Raw genomic sequence first — 25,535 nt, forward strand, 5'->3', positions numbered from 1 at the left:
ATGATCTTTAGAGACACTGGGAAATCTGTGCAATTACAGATTTGCACAGATTAAGAACTCACGTCCACTGGAAGTTAGATAACAATAATGCACTTCCACTGAGGACTATTAGCAGTGGGGAAAATTATAATAAGTTATACGTGCGGAGGCCAAGTTAATGGGTATATTTAAAGCAAAGGTTGATAGGTTTGTGATCAGTAAGAACATCAAAGGTTATGGGGTGAAGGCAGGAGAATGGGGTTGAGGGGGATAATAAATCAACCATGATGGAATAGCAGAGTAGACTTAATGGGCCGAATAGCCTAATTCTGCTCCTATACATTCAGGTCTTATAAACCCAGACCAATATTAATGGCAGCATTACAAAACTCTCAGATTAATTCTTGCACAAATAACAAATAGTGTTTTGGGGGGGTGGGGGTAAAGGTGGTCACATTGCCCAAGCATTTGTTGTGTTTAGAGTCAAGGACAAGTTTCCAGACATGTTATCCATTTAGCAAATCATACATCACTTTAAGGATTAGTATGCATGATGTAATCATAACTGTGTTATATAGTCAACCTTCCTTTGTAAAGTATGAACAATACTCTGAAATTCAACTACAAATGATATGCACTGAGAAAATAAAAATCAACACCTTCTGTAAAATGTAAGTAAGCAAGAGCCCAATTGCACTTTCTTCTGTGGACACAATCCATGACACCCAGAGCATTTACTGCCCTCTGGAGCTGAAAAGAACTCCCAGGAATAATCTCAACTAAGGTACAAAGGATTTTTACTTCAAGGTAATTGTTGACAAATCATACGATTATTATAATTTTATGGACAGAATTATAAAACCAAACCTTTCTGCAGTTACCCATATTTTACAGATTACCACTGTTTGCACGATGAATTAAGTTAAACAAAATTGCGGAATCATCTTTTCTCCCCAGAAAGAAATTAAGTAATTAAATTTCTGAGCTTCAGTCACTGAGTTTATAATTTTCAACAGAACAGTACACAACTTTCTTTCTATTAACCACTATTTAACAAAATTATCCCATCATGCAATGACTTACAATAAATTGAGAACTGGAAACTTCAGATAGGAATCTAATGATCTCTTGGGCTGCGTGACATTGTGTTTGATTTACAAAACCATTAGAACCATTAGGTAATAGTTTAGCAGTCTGATCTTATAGCACTATTGTCTATATATTCAATACAAAAGTATTGGTTCAAACAATGGTTTCAGGAGGAAATTCCCTCTGATATGGCAATGATACTACATTTTATTTATCTTTTAAAATGACTTATCATTCATTGCAATTTTACAGGAAGGGAGAACCCATTAATTTGGGAGACACATGAACATATACAACCTCCCAAGGAGATGGGGTTAACCTGCTGATCATTTTAGATACATATTGTGCCAATATAGAAGGGAAAAATGTTAAGGTAGTTGCACCACCCAAACTAACAGCAACCTGACCCCTGACCCTCATCTCTTACCCACGAGATCAGTCACTGGATTTATGGAGGCATCCCAGAGTAGTCTGAAGTGCCTTTAACTATTTCCTCTTCTATATCGAAGAAATACCTGGCTTTCGTGTGGCTTTTCTCCATCACTGGTGTTTTAAGTATCTTTGCCAGAAAGTTTAAAGCAATTCAAAATGCTATCATTTTCCTGTCAATTGGGTTTGCACGTTGCAGGTGGCGGGAAGCAGGGACGTCATACTTCCAACAATCACTAGGCACATTAAGGATATGTATCTGTACATCCCAGTGTATTTTATGTGTACAAAAGCAATGAGGTTTAAGTTCTGTAAACAATCATTACTGGTTTCTAGCAGTACCTTTTTCTAGAAATGAAATTGTGTTAACATGAGAGACTCTAAATGCAGACTGTTGGCCCACTAAAAGTTCAGCTCAACCAGGAATATATTTAGTGAGTAAAATATTATACTTCTTGACATATCCTGTGCTTATGCAAGATACTTCTCCAATAACTTCCCTCCCAAAGGATAACCTCTTCTGCCTCAGAAATACCAAAAAACAAATCTATTTGGTGTGAAAATAAGATAAACAAGAAAGGAGATCTCAGGACTCTGCTAGAAACACAGTAGCAGAAGCAATTAAAAGTCTGCGCACAGTGAAGTACTGGATCCTGGATTGATATCAATCTGACACTCCCATGCCTGGTGAGTCAGATCATTCTGAAGGAACCGGGAAAGCCGCCTGCACAGCAGCTGGTGTAGTGGATGAGCATGATATCTGATGACTCATGGAATGACGGGGTAACACAGGCAGGCAGTTCATAATGCACAATTTAAATGCTTTCTTTTACCTAATCCATGACAGATACACTTCTGCAAGACATCCTCAGATTCACCCACTCTCATCCTCTCTTATAAGTCAAATTTCACATTTGGACATGCTGACTGAATCACTTACTGTCTGTAATATCATTCTGGCCAAAATCTGGGAATCAGTATTCGTGAAGTAACTTCCACTCGTTTAATATTCTGAAATTTGTGCACTGGGATCTTTTTACGAGCCTAATGAGAACATGAAAGAGTACTGTACTGCACAGGAACAGACCCTTCAGCCCATGATGTCTGTGATGAACATGATGTCAAGTTAAACTAATTTCTTTTGCCTGCACATGATCCATAACTGCCCATTATCTGCATATTCATGTGCTTATCTAAAATCTTTACAATACAGTGTTCTTATCTCCTGCATGCTGGTAAACCTGTTCTGCATCCTCTCCGAATCATCCGCATCCTCCAGCAATGAGACAACTGGAGTTGCATGTAATACTTCCAAGTGTGGTTTTAACAAAGTTATATACCACTGCATCCTGACTCTCACATTCTGTGCTCCTGTTGATGAAGGTAAACATGGCATATACCTTTACCCCCATCTACTGAATTGCCACTTTCAAGGAGATATGGATTTGACCCCAAGGTCCCTCTGTATATTAGCATATAGGAGGGAGATTGAAAAATTGGCTGAGTGGTGACATAACAATAACCTCTTACTCAGTGTCAGCAAGACAAAGGAACTGTTTATTGACTTCAGGAGAAGGAAACCAGAGGTCCATGAGCCAGTCCTAATTGGAGGATCAGAGGTTGAGAGGGTCAGCCTCAGTGTTATTATTTCAGAAGTCCTGTCCTGTCTTAAGCTCAACGCATAGGTGCAATTGTGATGAAAGCATGGCAGTGCCTCTACTTCCTTAGGAGTTTGTGAAGATTCAGCATGGCATCTGAAACTTTGACTAATTTGTATAGATGTGTAGTAGACAGTATATTGACTGGTTGCACCACAGCCCTTGAATGGAAAACCCTACAAAAAGTAGTGGATATGGCCCAGTCCATCATGGGTAAAGCCCTCCCAATCATTGAGCACATCTACATGAAATGCTGCTGCAGAAAAGCAGCATCCATCAGCAGGGACCTCCACCACCCAGACCATGCTCTCTTCTCACTGCCTCTGTCAGGAAGGTGGTACAGGAGCCTCAGGATTCACACCACCAGGTTCAGGAACAATTGTTACCCCTCAGCCATCAGGCTCGTGAACCAAAGGGGATAACTTCACCAAACTTCACATACCCCATCACTGAAATGTCCCCACAAATTTTCAAGGGCTCTTTGTCTCATGTTCCTGATATTTATTCATTATTATTATCCTTCTTTTTTGTATTTGCAAGTTTGTTGGCTTTTGCACACTGGCTGAATGCCCAAGTTGGTGTGGTTTTTCATTAATTTTGTTATGATTTTTATTCTATGGATTTATTGAGTCTGCCCACAAGAAAAAGAATCTCAGGGCTGCATATGGTGACATGTATATTTTTTGATAATAAATTTATTTTTGAACCTTTTACTGAATGCTGTTAATGTCTTTTAATTAATCGTGTACTTTACCCTCGCACCTGGAGGAAAGCTTTCATTACAAATGGGTTTGTTTCCAGATATTTGATTCTGTTTGTATAACCTGGTGCATGGTAGGAAACTGTATCTGAGAGGTAAAAATGACAGGAAGGATAACCTAGTGTCCTGGAGCATAGTGCATAGTGGAGCATAGTTATTTGCTAAAATTTGTACTTATTTAAATAAAATATCCTGACTACTTATTTGATTTATAGATTGATTTACAGTCTGCTGCTAAAGACCCCACACGTTCAATCTCCGGCTAATGTCAGAGGTGCTTGCTTTCTAGTCTATTTAATTTAGACTGATGCAACTGATGCACCCAGGACCAGGAGCTTAATTAAACCATATACTGCAGATTCTCACACAGTTGCTACAGCAGTGAAAGCTGACTGACCAGTCACAGCATTACAGAATAATAGGTGGAGGCTGAAACTTGTATGCATTTCAGTTGGTTAGTGAGCTCCACATAATGGTTGTATCTATTAGGTCAATAAGCTTGAAACACAAAAAGGCTGAAGATGTTCTGATTTGCAAAGTCTCAAAATACTTACAGTGCTTTGTTGCTGTCTTATATTAATTATATTTTTCCCCAACAGTGAATTAAAAAAGACATGGTATAACATCGGCATGCTTTGATATTAACCAATGAAATTTAGAATGAAGATATATCTGATCCGATACAGTGAATACGCTGCACTTCAATATGTCAAATTACAGTAATCATTTGCAATCTCAGATCAAGGCAATCTGTTTGACTTCTGTTTATTCTGCTTTGGAAATCTTTTAATTGGGATTAAGGAGAGGAAATGAAAAGAAGGCAGTTCTTACTGAGAATCCAAAGCATTTTTAAATGTGTTTTTTTTTTCAAGTGAGCTCAGATAATAATTCTCTACTAAGAATGCAGCACAGTTTAGTTTTGATTACTTCTCCAGCAATGTTTTAGAAAGGTCATGTTGAAATTGCACCAAAAAAATTCAAACAGATTATATACAATTTGAGAATGCTCAGAACTGCATTGTTTCTCTATTAAAGTGGAATATTCATCAGCTTCAGGGAAATATATCCCTCCATATAGTTAGCTGAATTAAATTTGTAAATGTTTTCCATGTCTTCATGGATGGAAGATTGTATCCACTAAATATCCAGTAGTGGCCAGTATTCTAACTTTGAACCAGCAGAATTCATGAATTGTGCTTTGGTTATATATGATGCAAAATAAAATCCCAAAAGGGGTGAGGAATGACTAACTGCTAAAAACTCACAGATAACGCACATTATCTTCTGAATCATCTTTGCTTTGCAAGCTCCAGGATGCTACATTATTCTTTCAGTCGTTTTTACTTCTCAAATAAAGTTGTCCTACCATGCACCAGGTTATACAAACAGCATCTAACATCTTGAAATAAAGCCATTTGTAATGAACGTTTATGTATGTTTCGAGGTAATTTTATTCAATATGATGAGAATTTTTTGAGAATATGCCGTAAAGGAATTGCAACTGAAGTAGTTTTCAGAAAAAAAACTCCTAAAATGTTGATATTTGCTGCATACAATGGGCATTACTTGCTAGAACTTTAACATTGCTTTGGAAAAAATGCACAGCATTTTAAGATATTTAAGAGACTTTTAGACTCACAGATGTAAGAAAAATGAAGCACGAAGTGCTGTGTAGGAAGGAAGGGTTAGATCAATTGTGGAGTAGGTTTATGTAGGTCGGCACAACATTGTAGGCTGAAGGGACTGTACTGTGCTGTAATGTTCTGGGGTCTAGTTATCTTTCAGAGATTTCATTTCAATATATTGAGGAGAAAAAAACTCACTACCATATCAGAAGTAAATAAAACAAATACTCAGCAGGTCCCATATTATCTCCTCAGGTTGGTGGAACTAAAGTGCTGTTGAAAGACTCACTTGAGAATTTTTTAATCTTCTCATATTTTTCTCAAAAGGTGAGAAGATAAAATCTATGCTAAAGTGTAGATATTTCACTTTCAGTCAAGTCTATAAGTTACTCAAAATTTACATAGTAAACAATTAATTTAATGTTTACACGACAGCAAAGTTCTGGATTTCAATTTTAGTACGTTTACTGGCACTTTTCACCAAAGCTGCATTTCTCGTTTCTTCTTCATCTAAATCCCCATGATCAGCATTCCAAAATGCAGAAGTTACCACAAAGTCTCTGTGGAACATCAACTGAAATTGTCTATTAAAGCTTGCAGTTCCCATAATCACTTTCTTACTCATAATGCCTTTATGTTCTCATTGTTGATCTTCTATTTAGCAATCCACCCAATTTTTCCCAGTGATTAAGATTTGAATGACAGTCTAAGACAACCTCGCCCAAAAGACAAAAGTTGATGATGCATGCTCTCAGTATCCTTCCATCAAATTAATGAGGCACATAGCACGCTTTTATTTACTTCTGAGTTGACTGCAATCAGAAGTGGGTGCCTTGCTACCTGGTCACAGGTGATCACAGGTTTAAGCTTTTCTCCAAGTTTTGGCACATAACACAGGTTGACATGGTGTTGCACTAATTTAAATCACATCTTTTATATGGAGGGAATGCTGAAGCAAGATGCATCTGCTATTTAATACCAGTCTAAGAAGTAGTGTTCGCATTAGTAGGAAATTCTCCAAAGATCTAGCCAACAATCAAGAACAAAAAAGCTGCAGGTGTTGGAATTTTTAAACTAGAACTTTAATTCTGTTTCTCTCTCCATTGATGCTGTCTGCCCTGCCGAGTGTCCCCAGCACATTTAACATACTTATTCCTAACCAACACACTACCCATGCCTTTTATTTAAGAAGGGCTGCAAAGAAAGTTCTGGACACTATACACCAATAGGCCTAACATCTGTTTGGTAGGCAAATTACTACAGAGGATTTTGAAGGAAGAGATAAACAAAGGCACGCTGATTAGGGATAGTAATCACAGCTTTGTGCACGGGAAAGCGTGTCTCACGAAGTTAATTGAGGTTTCTGAAGAAATAATCAAGAATGTTGATGAGGGCAGTGTGGTAGATGTGGTATATGTTGACTTCAATAAGGCCTTTGGTAAGGTTCCACAAGGTGGCTTGCTGCAGAGAGATGCATGACATGGGATCAATGAAGAGCTAGCTAAATGGATGCAGAATTAATTCATTGATGGTAGGAAGCAGAGGACAATTGTAGAAGGTTGCTTCTCAGACTGGAAGCATGTAATTAGTAGTGTTCCCCAGGGTTCCCATTTCTATTTGTCATGTACATGAATGATTTGGATGAGAATGTAGAAGGTTAGCAAGATTGCAGATGACACTAAAGTAGGCATTGTCATTGACAGTGAATGTGGTTATCAGGATTCACAGAGCGATCTCGATCAGCTGACTAACTGTGCAGAGGGATGGAAATGGAGTTTAATTCTGATAAGTGTGAGGTGTTGCATTTTGGGAAGACGAATGAGAGCAGGACTGTCACAGTGAATTGTAGGGCCCTGGGGACTGTTGTTGAAGAGAGGTATCGAGGAGTACAAGAACATGGTTGCCTGAAAGCGGACAGGATGGTGAAGGTTTCAGTACTTTCCACATGATGGTATTCTTGTTGAGCCATCTGCCAATTGCACAATCCATAAACTGCAATCCTATAATTTTATTTCTGCTGTTAATTAATTAATATGGATGGTGTCACTACGTTTACAGCATTGTGCAAATAGGCACATATGTATAGCTAGAGTGCCTAAGACTTCTGCACAGTACTGTATTTGTTAACGTGGAGCAGAGAGTAAGTCTGTTAATCAGGTGGGAGCAAAGGATGTTGGGAATAGCGAGGGTGCAGCACCGTGGGAGGGGTATGGGACAGGTGGCAGAGAAAGAGTACCAGGGGCGGGAGGTGGCGCGGGTGCAAGAGACACCAGACAAAGTCATTTGATTCCAAACAATTGGTTTGTTGATCATTACAGAATGTCTCTCTGGTGCTTCCTGCTCTCTCCCCTCTCCCTTCCCCTTTTCACAATCATGATTCCCCTCTCCCTGCCCCCTTCCCACTTTCAGTGCACAATTGTGATGGCATTTGGAGGATCATGTACCGTATTGGTCACTCTCTTACAGGAAAACCATTAAAAACTGGTGAGGGTACAGAAGAGATTTATGAACATGTTAACTGGACTAGAGGGCTTGAGTTATACCTAATTGTCCACGCTAGAATTTTATTCACTGAAGGAGAGGTGACTACATAATTTATAAAATCTTGACAGGTATGCATAAAGTAGATGTTCATAGTCTTTACCCCAGTTTTGGGGAGTCCAAAACTAGAGGACACAAGTACAAGATAAGAATGGCAAGATTTAAAAGAGATCTGAGAGGTAACTTCTTTACACAGAGCCCTTGGAATTACCTGTCAGAGGAAATGGTTAAGGCAGATGCAATTGCAGCATTTAAGAGATGTTGAGATGGGTACATGGAGGAGAAGGGCTTGTAGGTTTAGGGGCCGAAACTGGGAATGTGGGCAGCAAGGAGGATGCTGTGGTTGGCATGGACCAGTTGGTCAAAGGGACCGACTGCATTACTGTTCCATCCTGTATCATTCTATGACACAATGAGGTGACTCTCCATTGGACAATGCACGAACAGGAAATGCATGCTAACTCTACAATATGTGCTCAAAACTGTAGCTTATATGTTACTTGCACAAAAAAATAGGTGCTGATAGATTATTGCTAATTCAGTTCCGAGGATATCTTCTAGAGATTTAACCCCTTATTTTTTGAACATGAAAATCTTGCCTGCTTTTTTCACTGGATGAACAATCAAAGATTTTCATTTTGAAATTAAAGAATCATGACACTTTTTTTTTTCTTGTTTAAAAGGCCACAGTAGGATTTTCATACAAATGAAAAGACCAACACTTTCAAAATGCAAAACATTTTTTTCCTTTCTACTGGCCAGATTGTGCAAACATGCAGTAAACTGATCAGCAGAAAGCAATCTTTGTATTGTATGAACATTAATTCTTTATGGAAACAAATAACACCGGCAACATTTAGGTAGTAAAATATTCCAAACAAGCATTATCAAATTACGTAATACCTTGAACAAAGGTGGTTATCAGGACAGGTAACCAGAAAAAGTCAAAAGGATATTTTGTAAAGGAACTTTAGTACAAAATAACTTTTATGCTTTATTGTTTGTTCCTTATTAGCACAGGAGCAGAATTAAACTCTGAAATATGGTTGGGCACTCTGCCATGTTATGCTACAGCAAGAGCAAACTTTATCTACATCCAGTTCTCATTGATCACGTTTAAACAAAAATTGTCCTTGCATTATCATGTTTTGCTTTCCTTCAAAATTAAATCCGGTGAGCAATGTCCTAAAATGTGAATAAAGTTGCACGGACAGGAATGTGCCACAGCATATCACATAAAAAAGTACCAGCAAGGAAAGGCCACACACCCCACCGAGCAGTTTCTACCATTCATGACCGATATAATAATTTGTTTCAGCCTACTTTTCCGCTCAATCACCAGAATTCTTGAATCTCCCATGGTCCAAAAACCACTCAGCTCTTCTTTAGTTTATTTAATGATTCATAAACAGCTCTCTGTGGTAGAAAATTAGGAAGATAACAACCTTTGAATAGAAAAGAAATTCACCTCACTATACAGTGGTTTCTCCTGAGACTATGCCTCCTAATTCTAATCCCCTGGGCTTCACCATCTCTACCAAGCCTTTTTTGAACATTTTTTATTCTAAGTGATCACCTCTCATATTTCTAAGCTCCAAAGAATACATGCTCATTCTGCTCATTCTTTCCTCAAAGGGTGGCCTCTGCATCCAGAGACGGACCTAATAAGATTTCACTGCATCTCCAAGTATATCTCCCCTTAAATAAGGAGAGCAAGATGGTACACTTGTAGCACGAGAAAGAAAATAGGCTATTTTACAGGTTGGTAAATTGTGATTGATGGGGTTCTTCTGGCAAAAATACTGGAGTTCAGATGTTTACAGTTCACATTAATGACTTCGTTGAGGTGACTTGGTTGAGGAAGTAGTGAGTATGAAAAGGGATAAATATGCAGATTGAGTATCCTATGGGGAAACAGGTGATTATCATTTTGGTAAGATGAACAGAAAAGCAGAATATTAGTTAATATGAGACTGTTGGAAGTTAACAGTGAGAAAGATCCTGGTTTTGTTATAGAGGAAGCATGCAGTTAGTGTGGAGATGCCGCAAGTAATGAAAAGGGTAAATGTCTGATATTGTAATAAGTACCAGTACAGAAGATTTTTCATTTACTAGAAAATGACCTTTTCAATGGTCTTGTTTCTATGTTTACCTCAACCTTATGTTTAAAGTTTCAATCCTGGCCTTATTTGTCATTTCTGGAAACATCTGCGGAATCATAACGACAATTGATCTAAGGAATTATCCATGACACCATAAAGAAAACCTAGACCATCCGACCATGAGGTATTGGAGCAGAATTAGGCTATTCAATCATGACCAACTTATTTCCCCTTTCTATACTAATCTCCTGCCTTCTTCCTATACTTTTACTACTCATACTAATCACGAACTTACCAACCTCTGTTTTAAATATACCCAATGATTTGGCTTCCACAACCTTCTGTGGCAATGAATTCCACAGATTCACCACTCTTTGACTAAAGAAATTCCTCCTCATCTCTGTTCTAAAGGGATCTCCTACTATTCTGAGGTTGGACCCTCTTGTCCTAGACTCTCCCATTAATGGAAACATCCTCTCCTCATACCAAATATTGAAAGTCCTAAGTAGAGTGTATGTTTCAATGAGACCCCCCCCCCCCCCCCATTCTTTTACAATCCAACAAGTACAGGCTCAGAGCCATTAAACACTCCTCCTGCATTAACCTGTTCATTCCTGGGATCATTCTCATGAACCTGCTCTGGAACTTCTGCAATGCCAGCACATCCTCCCTTAGATTGCAAACAATACTCCAAATATTTTCTTAACAATGCCTTATAAAGTCACAGCATCACATCCTTTAAAACCTGTTTCATAGCTATGGGGAAAAAGGGTCATTCATACTTCAACACATTAGTACATTTTTATACAAATTCCCCTACTCAATCAGAATTAGAATCAGGCTTAATATTACTGGCATATGCTGTGAAATCTGTTAACTTTTCGGCAGCAATATAATGCTATACATGATTTTAAAAAACCTGAATTACAGTAAATATATATATAATAGTTAAATTAAGATATGTCATGCAAAAAGACAGAAATTAAAAAGTGAGGTAGTGTTCATGGGTTCAATGTCCATTTAGAAATCAGATGGCAAAGGGGAAGGACAGGACAAGATGGACAGGAAAGGAGTGGAGGGTTATGGGCTGAGTGCGGGTAGGTGGGACTAGGTGAGATTAAGAGTTCGGCACGGACTAGGAGGGCCGGAATGGCCTGTTTCCGTGCTGTGATTGTTATATGGTTATATGGAAGAAGCTGCTCTTGAATTGGTGTGTGTGTGTGTGTGTGTGTGAGAAATTATTTCTGTTACCAGCTAAGTTACAACTTGAAGTGACAAACACTACTACATATTATACTAAATAGAAGTACCATGTGTCACTTACATTAAATGCATATAGCATCTACAAATGCCTTTACTTTATAATGTAAACTAATTGTGCATATCCACAACATAATTTGCTAATCCTGATGCTACACATTGTCCAATGCATGCCATGAAAACTAATACTCAAGCTTACACTTATGATTGTTTTACAACAGGGTTCAAGTGATAATTACAACTGTAAATATATATTTAATTTCACTAAACATTGCATGCAAAAACACAAGAAAATGTACATTGTGTACAAATGTCATTTTTCTGTTTCGTTTAAGACAGTAACATGTAATGTCCATGTATTGTGTTGATAAAAATTATAAACACGTTCCCTATTTCACAGTAGTGGCTGAAGTGACCAAATATCTGCCTCAATAATTGTAGTCTTTCCATCCATTTGCAACAAAATCTGGTCATCTTAAATTATCACCTTCAAGCCTTCCAATGGAAAGTGATCATCAAAACATCAGACTGGAATTGCAATGAGTTTAATTCATCGTACTTACTGAGGGAAGCTTGCACTGTAATTCAGAATGCACAGTGTCTGACAGATCAACAATATTTGTATTCATGTTTGGTTTTCACAAAATCTTCCATTTAGGATTCAATTATGAGACTAGCTTATTGCAACTGTAAACTTGTCTCAGGAAAACAAACAAAAAAAGCAGAAACCATTTAAATTCTTAATCTGGGAATATCATTTTTGCAATCATTACATGAAAATATATTCTTTCTATCTGAATAACATTTTTAAAATGAAAATTTTTTTTGCCTACATTCTTACTTGGAAATATAAAATTTTGCTGCAGAAATGTCAGTATGATTGAAATTAATTCCAATGTAATGAAAGGGAAAAACATTTGATCTCAGAGATTTGGTGTGGGGAATGGATCACCTATTTGAGTCTGAACTTAGTGTGTATTGATTCTTAATAAGGCTGTTTCTTTCTAATGTTTGTACAATATGATTGTGTGATATTCTGCAAGATACTTTCCATGGAAACATCTTCCTTCCCTGGATCAGTTAAAATCCGATCATTCAAACTTTTTATAATGTGCCTGCATAAAACTTTATTCATGAGGTTCAGTATTATATTTCTCTGCCTCAAAGGTTATTCAAATAGCAATACTGAACCAATAGACCTCAGCATCAAAGTCGTACCTTATTGGAGGCCATTTCACTGACAGAATTCCTGGTCTGCAGGGTCTCCAGCTGGTCCAGGCACCAGTCAAGCTCCTCCAGGGTCTCTGTTGCGAGCTTTTGGTAGGCCTCCTCTGCGAGCAAACAGATGAATGGAAGTTCAGCTTTTGAACTTTTTACAGGATTAGCTTTGACAGTGTAAGGGTCCACCATGCCACACAAAGCCATGTTCGGGTGACCAGAGCTCACACATGAGTTGTCCTTCATAATGTTTTCTCAATAAAATAACAACAGGAATATATTCTTTTCTCTGTTTCAAACCAGAGCGGCCACGTTAGCGTTGAGTTCTTTTTCTGTGGGAAAGCAAAACACAGTAGCAGGTCCGTCAGTCATAAACGTTATACAATGAATGAAGAATTTTCTCTTTGTCCATCCTTTGATGTACTGGTATTATTAAAGCCAAAGTGAACACACTTATTTAGTCTGCAGAATATTTTCCATAAAATAAATAGACGCTTTTATCCTGAGCCAGGTACTTGAGTCAGCTTCACATTGCCCATGAAATTTTCTTCATGATGATTCCGAATGAATTTTTTAAACTGCTCCACAGCTGCTCAGTTGAATGTATAAAACCATTTGAACAAGCCAGTACATCCTCTCACACATTCCACTTCCAATTAGGTTAGTTTCCTGCTTTTTTTCCTGTTTCAACTGTGACATTAAACCATTCGCATCACTTCAAGAAAATATGACTAGTTTTATCTTCGTAATACTAGAATCAGTTAGAGGACTCTGTGGCATCACATAACTCAGAAAGTCTGCCTCTTTTCTTTGAACCAGAAGCAGTAGTGCTCTGTATAAGCAAAGGGCCAGGCTGATTAGAAATCCCGGCATAGATCTTTAGAGAGGATCTGGATCTGGCACGCCTTCAGTGAGAAGCATACAAAGCAGTTTTTGTGAGTTGGCTGCCAAAATATCTCCAGGTTCCATCACAATAAAATGTATTGAACTAATACACATTTTTCTATTTTTCATTATATTTTAAGAATATAAAGTGCCTTGAAAAAGTATTCAGACCCCAAACCTTTTGTTCTTGTACAAGAGTATTACAACCAGAGATTTTAATCAATTTAACTAAGAACATTTAGTTGTGAATCACATGCTCCTTTTCCCCCCACAGTAGAGCCCAAAAAAAACAGGAAAAATTGTCAAAAAAGAAAAACTAAAAGTTCAAAAACTGAAATGGCAGCTTCTCAAAAGTATTCATCCCTCTTTGCTCAGTGCTTAGTTGGACCATCTCTCGCAGATATTACAGCCAATCAAATCAAGTTTACTTATCATCCAAACCGTCCGTAGATACAGCTGAATGAGACAATATTCCTCTGGGGCCAAGATGCAAAATATTCAAAATAGCAAGCTAACATTAAAAAATAGTGCTGTGTTTGTGAGCACGCCATCTTACTGGAAGTTTTTATTTTGGATAACTCTCGATCAGCTTTGTATAATGTGATGGAGCGAGATTTGCCTTTTCCTCCAAGCAAAGTTGCTCAGGTTCTGCTGGGTTACTTGGGAGTGGTGCTGGACAGCAATCTTGAGGTCTTGCCAGAGATATTCAATCGGGTTGAGCTCAGGACTCTGAGTGGGCCACTCAAAGCCATCAATTTTCTTCATTTGAAGCCTCTCATTGGTTGCTCTGGCAGTGTGCTTTGGGTCATTGTCCTGCAGAAAGGTAAACTTCCTTCCCAGTTTAAGCTTTCTGGCAAAGGCCAGCAGGTTTTTACCCACAGTACTTAGCAGCATGCATCCACCAATCATTCCTGACCAGATTTCCAGTCCCTGCTGTTGAAAAGCATCCACATAGCATGATGCCATCTACACCACACTTTACAGTAGAGATGGTGTACCTGACTGACACGCAGTATTTGATTAGTGCTACATGTACAGCTTAGGGTTGAGGCTAAGATGTTCCAATTTAGTCTCATCCAACCACAACATTTACTTCCACCTCTTTACAGTATTTTCTAAGTGAGGTTTTGCAACGTCTTTATGGGCAAGGGTGTGCTTTTTTTAAGTCAGGGTTCCTTCCTTACCACTCTTCCAAAAATATCCTTTTTGTGCAAGGCCTTAGAGATTGTGGAGACATGAACTTCATCTCCATTTGTAGCCACTGACCTCTGCAGCTCACTCAGTGTGACTGTTGGTGTCACAGTAGCCTCTCTTACAAGTGCCATTTTTCTGCAGAGACTAAGTTTGGAGGGGCGACCTGTGGCTGCAGTTTTACATGTTCTCCATTTCCCATGATGCACTGCACTGAATTCTGAGGTATGTTCTGTGCCTTTGAGATGATCTTGAACCCTTCCCCAGATTTGTGCTTCTCTATTACCATTTCCCTGACTTGTCGCAAGTACTCGTCTTCATTTTGGTTTGATCTGATGAAAGATTTCCATACTGTTGGACTTTACAGAGAGAGGGGGTATTTATTCTTGCAAATTCATTGAAAACAGGTGATTCTCCAATTGTCTACATCAACAAATTGGGTGGGTGGATAAAGTAATCTACAGTATTGCACCTGAAGAAAGCTAGCCTAGTAATTGCAAAGGGGATGAATACTTCCTTTGCCTCACAATTTTGGTTTTTAATCTCTAGTAAATTATTGACAGACATGATGCACAATGCTTTGTAGATTAGCTCAAAAATCCTGCTTCAATATATTTTAAATTTAGAAAATAAGACAGTAAACTATTAAAATATTTATAGGAGCTGAATACTTTTTCAGGGCACTGTATTAAATTTGAAGTCACCAAGAAAGAAACAGGACATTGACTAATACAGCACCATGTGTGCTCTTTTCCTCATGATGTTGTGTGGATCCATATAAACCTTCTCCACAATCAATCCAGCCCTTCCATAATCCTCCATTTTTCTGACATCCAATGTGCTGATCTGATGTCACTGTTCTATCGACCTCTACCACCAGCCATAGCAATCTTTACCAGGCGCCTGGCACTCTATGTATTAAAAATCTACCTCTGACATCTCCCTAAACTTTCCTCCACTCACCTTAAATGGCCATCCTCTGGTATTGACCATTCCTGCCCCGGGCTAAAAAAAGTCTACTCATAATCTTATACACCACTATCGAGTTGTCTCTCACCCTACTTTGCCTGCTCAATCTTTCCTCATAGATCATGTTCTGTAATCCAGGCAGCATCCTAGCAAGTCTCCTCTGCATGCTCTCTAAAGCTTCCAGATCCTTCTGGTTCTATAATGAGGCGACCAGAACAGAACACAATACTCTAGGTGTGGTTTAATAATGATTATGTTAACGTATCAAAGATGTTAAGTAGAAAAATAATCTGAGAATCAATAATTCTACGAGATATTTTAGTAAAATCTGAAAGTAACTCAGGTCAATAAAAATTATTTTATAAATAATAATCACTCTTACTTTAGAGACGCAAGGTTCAAGTTCCACTTCAGAGGTTTGAGCACAAAGGAGTGCTTCACTTAAGGAATGATACACTGTTGGAGCAGCCATGTACAAGATGTGATGTCTGATGTACATGTAAAAGGTCCCATGCCACTACTTCAATGAAGAGCAAAGCAGTCAGGTGCTCGAGCCAATAATCAACCACTAAAAGCAGATTACCTAGTCATTTTCACATGCCTGCTTGTTGAGAACTTGCTGAGGGCAAACTCACTGCTACTTTTCCCATCAAAAATATTTGAGCTTTAAAGAATTTTAGGAAATGTTGAAAGCTCCTCCATAAATCTAACCGGTTTTCTTTTGTTACTGTAATGACGAGTTCAAAACAATATTTCCTTACACCTTGGGCTATCTTGGTGGTGCAAAAAAAAACACCTAATAACTGTAATAACTGCCTGGTTTCATAATGGTAGGGCAAAGCACTGCTGGATTTTTTTTTCAAACTTATAATTATGCTGAAATTTAAGTAAAATTGTATTGGCACATGATCAACTGCACACAAAGGGCATGTTTTGCTGCCTACAAATTTCCTGCAGTACTTTGCCAGGAGTGTGCCTTAAAGGGCAATGATGAGATCAAGGTATTGGAAATAATGAACAGTAGCCTAAAATTCATCAATTCAGGATGGCATGTTGGGGAAAAATTTCTTGCATGCTCTAAGTAAGGATACTAGAGAAAAAATACAGGGATTCTGTATGTGAAGTTTTTCTGAATCCTGACCCAAGAGCAGCCTTAGCAAGAGCCAAGAGCCTTTTGATAACAAAGCATGCAATATAGTCCATCAACAGGACCAGTGTGGGATTACTGCCACAAACACTGACAACTTCATGAAAACTATTCAAGAGCCTTTCTCATGGGAGCATAGGAGCCTGAATGAATCAGCCAGGTACCACAGCTAACCACCTTTGGGCCCAAGCTCCAGTTACATTATCAACAGCACAGACATCTTTTATTCCCTTTGCCTTTTGCCGACCCAACAAATGGTCAGGGTCATCTCTGGAGACCCCATGAAGTGCTACTGGAGCTCTGAAATTCTGTAGCTTCCCTCCACACTTGCCATCCTGGCTCCGTATAGATAACAATGTGTGGCAGAGAGAGCAAAGTTCATTTTCAGTGATAAAGCAACTGGTTTTGATACTCAATGCCAATTTAGCTCCCATTCCATTTTCAATGCAAACCTGTGATATCACACTCAATATACTCTGCTTAATTTTAATTCTGCTATCTCAACAGGAATAGGGCAGGCAACTGGTTAAAGTGCTGGAAAGGCACTATGCATTGAACACTTAAGAATTCATATCAACTGTCATTTTAATGATAGGGTTTCCAGCAACGTCAGGAACACATGCATCAGGCATGTGGAGCTTTGAACAGTTAAAAGCTGGTATCCAATGATATCATGTGAACTTGCAAATCATGCATATACAGTATCCATGTGACCAACCTTCCACCAACATGCTGGAATTGCGGAAATAAGAACTTGGATTTGGTCAGGTGCCTCGTGGAGTCTATCAAGTATTAAGTGAGTCTAATAAGATACCAAGGGATACTGCTAAATGTTTTCAGAGAACCCCCAAAGGCTCAAAGGGGTAGATAAGTATTCTGTAATGTGTTTTAAGGTGCCAATCAGTAAAACAAACATCCAATACAAAATTAAATGGTGAGGGGACGGTAGTCTGGAGAGAAGTTAACCATCATTAAATGTTATCATTACGAAAAGGAATAACATCTTTCTGGAGTGCCATTATCTTATTGCTGGTTCACCACTAAATTCCTGTTACCACTTGGTGCTCTTTTCTGCATAACAGTGGCTTGATGTGGGAGTTTATTTGAGCAGCAGGTATCTTTTAAATGCGTCATAAATTAATTAAAATAAATTGCAATAAAACTAGAAGTAATCTGGCCTTCAGTTCACTGTCTGGCAAATTATACACACCTCAGCTTCTTTTGCAAACATGTATAAAAATGACTTTGCTCTGTAGCATTTGAATTCAAGTTTAACAAATACACAGTTTGATTCTGCTATTACAAACATCTCTTTTTTTTTTGTCTGAAGTGCTGGCAGTCAACTTTTCTACACGCTGAATTTGAAAGAGATGAAATTAAATTCATGGGTCTGTTTATCCACCTCCAAGGAGCTCTGCTAGTGAGTGACGTGGCTTCACGCCGTATGAAATGTAGAAACCACGGTACAGTAAAAACAAACGCCTACTTTCCAGCTTCAGTAACAGTAGGTAATTTACACTTATAAAGCTGAAGGAACAGCATCCATCACGGCGAAGGACGTAATATTATTTCCACAGTGTCAAATAATACTGAAGAACTAAAGAGATGAAACTTTATAAGCATTTGCAAATGATTTCATGAGGATTCCGGATTCATGGTGTGTTTAAGTTAAACGGTAACTCTTGCAAAAATATTTACTAGCTAATCTTTCGATTCGTTTCCTGATGGGCTGGTGTGTTCATGCTTTTGTTGATAGCACGATATAAGGAAGGACAAAACGAGAACTACGCCTGCAGTCAACAGAACAGCTCTGATGAATCCTCATCGCATCAACGCTCCCCTGTCACGCCCACCTATTCAAAATGTCATCTGTCTCTCCACGTTCGCCGGGTTCTTCCCCCACCAACACTCGAAGGCTCTGTTTCTCTCTGCACTATTTACACCACTTTCTCCCTCCCCTCGCCCTGATATTTTACATTCCATATCCCTATAAGAAAAAAAAATATTCTCTAGGGACAGAAAACAAACTAGTGCAGGAATTTAGCAGCATCTGTGGAGGCAAAGAGTTGCTCAGTGTCACGACCCTACACCACGAGCCAGGACTGAAAGAGTCGAGAGAAGATGTGTAAAGAGGTAAGAGGAGAGATGAGGCAATAGGTGGAGCCGGCTGAGGAGAGGGATGATGGGCAGATGGGGGAGTGGGAGTTTAGTGATGGTGGCTGGTGGTCGATTAATGGAAAAAGATAAGGAAACTAATTATGCCAATAGAGCCAGCTGAGGATAGATAGAAAAGAGAAGAAGGTAGATACAGTCTAGAGGAGTGGGGAATAGAGCCTGTTGGGGAGAGGGTAGTTCAGACGTAGAAGTCAATGGGTGATAAGTAGAACCCAGGAAGTAAAAACCTAGGTGGATGAGCAGGAGTGAGAGTGGAACACTGGAGGTACATTTTAACTGACAATGGGAATGTCAATGTATGTACCTATGGCTATTGGCTACCCAAGCTGAATATAAGGCATTGTTCTAGTTTGTGCTTTGCTTCACTACAGCAAAGGAGAAGGCCAAGGACAGACAAGCCATGAAGGAATGGAAGAGGAGTTAAAATCACAAGCAATCCGTTTGACAGTCCCCCACTGACCTCTCCATCCTCGGCCTTCTCCACTGCCACAGAGAGACCAAATGCAAACTGGAAGAACAACATGTATTCCTCTTGGGTAACTTACAAGTCAATGGTGTGAACACTGAATTTTCTAACTTAACCCCCACCCTGTGTTCCTTTTCCAGTCCTACTGTTCTACTTAGGCTCCATCTGCCTTTATTCTCCTTTCCCATTAACTCCGCCTTTTATTCCTTATCTATTACCCATCAGCCTCCATTTCTAAACAGTGTCTTCCTCCACCTGGCTCCATTTGCCTGCCACCCACTCATCTCACTGACTTACATTCACCACCTCTCCTTCTTACTTCTTTCTTCTGGCTATCTTTCCGCTACACTCTCAGTCCTGATGCAGGGCCTCAACTCTAAATATCAACCATTCCTTTGCCTTCACAAATGCTGCTTAACCCATTGAGTTGCTCCTGCAGTTTGTTTTACATCCCAGTTCCAGAATACACTGTCTCCTGTCTATCCATTTTCTCTTCATGATGAGCTTTAAAAACTTTATTTAGGCCACCACAGCACCAGGCCCCAACACCTGAACCCCATCACTCCAAAACAAATTCTCTTCTTTAACTCTCTGCCTACCACAAACCATCTTATGCCATGACCTATAGTTCTAGTCTCACCCAGCCTCAGTGCAAAAAGCCTGCTTGCATTTACCCTATCTATTCCCCTCAAAATTTTGTATACTTCTATCAAATTTCCCCTCAACCTTCTAACTTAATACAGCCTCAATCTATTCAATCTTTCCTTATAACTCAAGTCATCCAGACCTGACAACATCCTTGTCATTTTCTCTGCACTCTTTCAACCTTGAATACATCTTTCCTGTAGGTAGGTGACCAAAACTACGTACTGATGAAGGAAACTTTTTTGAATACATTTGTCAAACTCTATCCATCTGGTCCTTTTACAGTAAGGGATTCCCAGTCAATATGTGGAAAGTTAAAATCACCAACTATAACAACCTTATGTTTCTTGAAACAGTCTGCGATCTTCTTACCAATTTGTTCCTCCAAATCCCTATCAGAATCAGGTTTATTATCACCAGCAAGTGTTGTGAAATTTGTTAACATAGCAGCAGCAGTTCAATGCTGCTAAGTTAATAGGTCTGAAATATAGCCCCATAAACACAGATAGCCAGTATCTTCAGTTTTGTTTCCTTTTTCATCTCTCAAATTCCAAATGTTAAGACTGCTGAAATAAAAAAGCCAACATCTAACATATGGGAGGAAGACATCATGCATTATTCAAGATTGTTTAATGTCATTTCCAGTACATAAGTGTAAAGGAGAATAATTGTTACTCCAGATCTGATGCAGCATATAAAAAATGATAAGAGAAACAACACAATAAATAATAATAAATAAAACAATAAATATAAATACATAATATAGTTTATATACATGGATTTTATATCCATAAAGTGATACTAGGCACAGGAATGCCTGTACATAAGGTGCCTGAGAGTAAATGATGAAGTAGTAGTGATTGGGGGGTGTGAAGGCTAGGGTTAGTGGGTGGAGTAAATGATGGAGTAGTAGTGATTGGGGGGTGTGAAGGCTAGGGTTAGTGGGTGGAGTAAATGATAAAGTAGTAGTGGTTGGGGGGGAAAGTAACTGTTTTTGAGTCTGTGCTCCTGGAGGGGATGCTACATAGCCTCCTCTCTGATGGAGGTGGGACAAACAGACCATGAGCTGGATGGGTGGGATCCTTCATGATGTTACTGGCCCTTTTCCTGTACCTCTCTGTATTTTGGAGGCTTGCAGATTATATCCCCAGTTTTCAGGCTGGATCCCCACTATACTACTATAGTCAGCGCTAAAGCACTGGAAGCAGTCTCATAACCACTTCTCTTCATTGCACTAAATTTGGTGCTGCTAAACTGATAGGAAAATAAGGCTCTCCTCTTTTTCACTTCTCTCTTCCCCTTTGTTGTTCCTCCGTATTTTTCCACCATTTATTTCTCAGTATAGTTTCCTAGCCCATTCTTTATTTTCATCTTGTTTCTTTGGTATTGAGCTCTTGCCTGGAACTAATGACTATATCATGCCCTGGAGTAAGGAGCCTAACAAATAAATGAGTGGCATTTCCATTTGCCTTCCACTATTTATGGACTCCCTGAACCTACTTTGGCTAGGTAAATGCAAACATTAGTCGATGTCATGGCAACTTTTGTGCTTGCACAGACATTAGTGATGTTGTGCAAATTGAAAACATTTTAGTGATACTGACTGAAAAACAGATTTCATTGGGATACCAGACCTGATCATTGAAATTGCTCTAAGGCATGTGTTTCCATGCCAGTCCTGAAGAAGGGTCCCGGCCCAAAATGTTGACTATTTATTCATTCCCATAGGTGCTGCCTGACCTGTAGAGTTCCTCCAGCATTTTTTGTGTGTGTTACTATGTGTTTTCAAATTTGGTTTTAATTGAAGAGGAGTTCAGGAGACGTGGGAAGTGTGTGGTGCAAGAATAACAATTAAAACTGGTATTATTGAAATAGATCATGAATAACTGGGACCTAAGTACCAATCCCTGGCAGTATCCCACTAATCATAGCCTGAGAAACCCCGAGAAAGACCTGTTCATTGCCACTTTTGGCCTTTTGTCCACTAACCAATCCTTAATCCATGCAAGTACATTACCCACAATTTCTTGGCGATGAACCTCCTTTGCAGCCCTCTGAAAATCTCTATACATCACTTCTACTGATTCCCACTTATCTGTATGAACCATATTCTTCAGTATGGGAAACAGAGATGCAGTACCCTTTTAGGAAAGAAGAATTTTTACTTAATTTAAAAAATGCAAAATGGGATATTGCTCTGAAGTGAAGCCCAGCAGATTAAAAAAAAAGGTTCCTTGAATAAGGTGTCATCTTTGCCTGCATAATAAGTACACAAAACAGAAAATACTTCAGGATATCATAACTGAGTGATGGACACTAGATCAAACTAAATTTGCTTTTCTTCTCAAAACTTCCCTCAATAATTTTCTCTTCATGAGCATGTATCTAGATCTTCTTCAGTTTGTTGTCTTTTACAAGAGTTTTCTTCTCCCCCCTGCATTGATATATTGTTTCAGGAGAGCCAAAAGTAAAGTCTATATTGCACCACAATTCTATGTCAAAAAATTGACCCGCTTCCACATATTCTTAATATGCTAGATTGTAGTAGTGTTTATTCATCGATGATTAAAGAACTATTGGAAAGAAGGAATGATAAATGGTTCATATAGATGAAAGATTCAAATGTCTTGATGACTCAAAGAAAGCCTGTCATTAAAATACGCCTTCCATACAAAAAAACATACAGAGTGGAATTTAAGCTATAATGGGAGAATACTTGCCACCTAACATCAGCAGTCTTGAATGAAGTTTCTGGTACTCAGCCATTTAAACAACAGTAATTCCAGGACTTCCAAGCATGTGTTGTCAAATACATGAATCCTGGAAGTCTGCCACATGAAGTGCAGAATCCAGCCTTCAATTTGGAAATACCTCTCCACCTAAAACCCCAATGATTTCAAGAGTCCTACAAATTAAGGACAGGAAAAGGCAAACTACTTTAAACAGACTTTTTTCAAAAGTTTAATGTTTCAAATTGTTTTAATAAATGCTTTTATTTTGACATTAAGGAATTAGTTGAGCATTAACAACTTTTAATTGATTTCATCAAAATAATCGGAATCAGAATCAGAATCAGGTTTATTATCACTGTCGTACGTCGTGAAATTGGTTAACTTAGCAGCAGTACAATGCAATACATAATAATATAGGAAATAAAAATAAATAAGTAAATAAATTACACTAAGTATGTATATGTGTATTAAATAGTTAAAATAAAAATAGTGAAAAAAACAAAGTAATAAAAGTGAGGTAGTGTCCAAGGGTTCAATGTCCATTTAGGAATTGGATGGCAGAGGGGAGGAAGCTGTTCCTGAATCACTGAGTGTGTCTCTTCAGGCTTCTGTACCTCCTACCTGATGGTAACAGTGTGAAAAGGGCATGTGCTGTGTGAAGGAGGTCCTTAATAATGGATGGCATCTTTCTGATACAACACCTCTTGAAGTTGTCTTGGATACTACAGAGGCTAGTACCCAAGATAGAGCTGATTAATTTTACAACTTTCTGTAGCTTCTTTCAGTCCTGTGCAGTAGCCAACCCCCCCCCCCCCCCCCAGTACAAGACAGTGATGCAGCCTGTCAGAATGCTCTTCACGGTACATCTGTAGAAGTTTTCAAGCGTCTTAGATAACAAACCAATTCTCTTCAAAGTCCGAATGAAATAAAACAGCTGTATTGCATTCTTTATAATTGCATCAATATGTTGGGACCAGGTTAGATCCTCAGAGATCTTGACACTCAGAAACTTGAAATTGCTCACTCTCTCCACTTCTGATCCCTCTAGGAGGATGGGTTTATGCTTCCTTGTCTTACCCTTCTTGAAGAGCACAATCAGCTTTTTCATCTTACAGCCATTGAGTGCAAAGTTTTTGCTGTGACACCACTTAACTAGCTGGTATATCTCATCTTGTATGCCCTCTCTGCCAACAATGGCTGTATCATCAGCAAATTTATAGATGGCATTTGAGCTATGCCTAGCCACACAGTCATGGGTATATAGAGAGTAGAACAGTGGGTTAAGCACACACCCATGAGGTGCAACAGTGTTGATCGCCAGTGAGGAGGAGATATTATTACCAATCTGCACAGATTGTGATCTTCTGGTTAGAAAGTCGAGGATCCAGTTGTAGAGGGAGGTTCAGAGATCCAGGTTCTATAGCTTATTGATCAGGACTGTAGGATTGCTGGTGTTAAACGCTGAGTTATGGTCAACAAATAGCATCCTGTCATAGGTGTTTGTACTGTCCCGATCTTAGGCGGTGTGAAGAGCCATTGGGATTGCATCTAATTTAGACCTATTGTGGCAATAGGTAAATTGCTGGGGGTTCAGGTCCTTGCTGAGGCAGAAGTTGATTCTGACCATGACCAACCTCTCAAAGCATTTCATCACTGCAGATATGAGCGCTACTGGACGCCAGTCATCAAGGCAGCTCACACTACTTTTCCTGGGAACTGGTATAATTATTTCCCTTTTGAAGTAGGTGGAAAATTCTGACAGTAGCAATGAGAGGTTGAAAATGTCCTTGAATATACCCACCAGTTGGTTGGTCTAAGTTGTGAGAGGTTTACCAGGTACTTGATCAGGGCCTGCCACCTTACGAGGGGTCACCCTCCTGAAAGCCAGCCTGACATCGGACTCCGAGACAGAGATCACAGGGTGACCGGGAGCAGCAGATGAAAACTCTTAAAAGCCTCATGGTTTTTAGAGTTGACCCCAGCTCTCCCTGCTCTGACAGTGATCAAAGCTTCCATAACATTTTCTCCTTACTCAGCTTCCTGAGATCTTGCTGCCACTGGAACTAAGCTAATGGAATCTTGATGAAGCAACAACAGGGCAATTATCATCATCCCATATATAGGGTATACATTTTATATTTACGACAATGAAGACAATGACCCAGGACCAATTCTGAACAAGAAGAACTTTTGCCCATTAGACAATGTGTAAAATACTGGGCCTCACTTGGCATTGTGGCACCATGTGGATGATAAGCTGCATATTTATGCACAATTATTTTTATTTAAATAACGACCTTGTACTATAATGTGGTTGCAAAACAACAAAGCTCATGGCATACATCAGTGATAATAAACCTGTTCTGATTAGTGGCTTTCATTAGTGGCACTTCCCTTTTTACTTTCCACCTGCGAAAGAGGGAAGGGGATTTGTTAACTTAGGCAAATAATTTGCCTTGGGCAAAGGGAGAAATTCCAGGGGACAAATGTTAAAAACAAGAAGTTATCAGCAAAAGGGAAGTGGAACTTTTGAAGGTTAATAACTGTTAAACAAATTATAAAGGAAATTTGCAGCAATGATGCAAGTACATTTGAAGGAACAGTAAAGGTTTGAGAGGTTTTCTGGGTGCAGTTCTATGTAGGCAAATCATGAAACAAAATGGA

The 25,535-nt window shown here is 38.9% G+C and overlaps 1 protein-coding gene across 10 annotated transcripts in view; it reads right to left on the reverse strand.

Annotated features, from left to right (window-relative positions):
* Window positions 1-25,535, reverse strand: part of pde4d (phosphodiesterase 4D, cAMP-specific) — a 1,157,264-nt gene that overhangs the window by 37,017 nt on the left and 1,094,712 nt on the right. For all 10 annotated transcript variants that reach the window (XM_073064478.1, XM_073064489.1, XM_073064480.1 and 7 more), the window contains one exon: window positions 12,662-12,774. In XM_073064478.1, the coding sequence (XP_072920579.1) occupies window positions 12,662-12,774 (113 nt within the window). The remainder of the gene's footprint in view (window positions 1-12,661; window positions 12,775-25,535) is intronic.

Source organism: Hemitrygon akajei, chromosome 13 (assembly GCF_048418815.1).
Source record: "Hemitrygon akajei chromosome 13, sHemAka1.3, whole genome shotgun sequence".
NCBI classification, from domain to species: Eukaryota; Metazoa; Chordata; class Chondrichthyes; order Myliobatiformes; family Dasyatidae; genus Hemitrygon; species Hemitrygon akajei.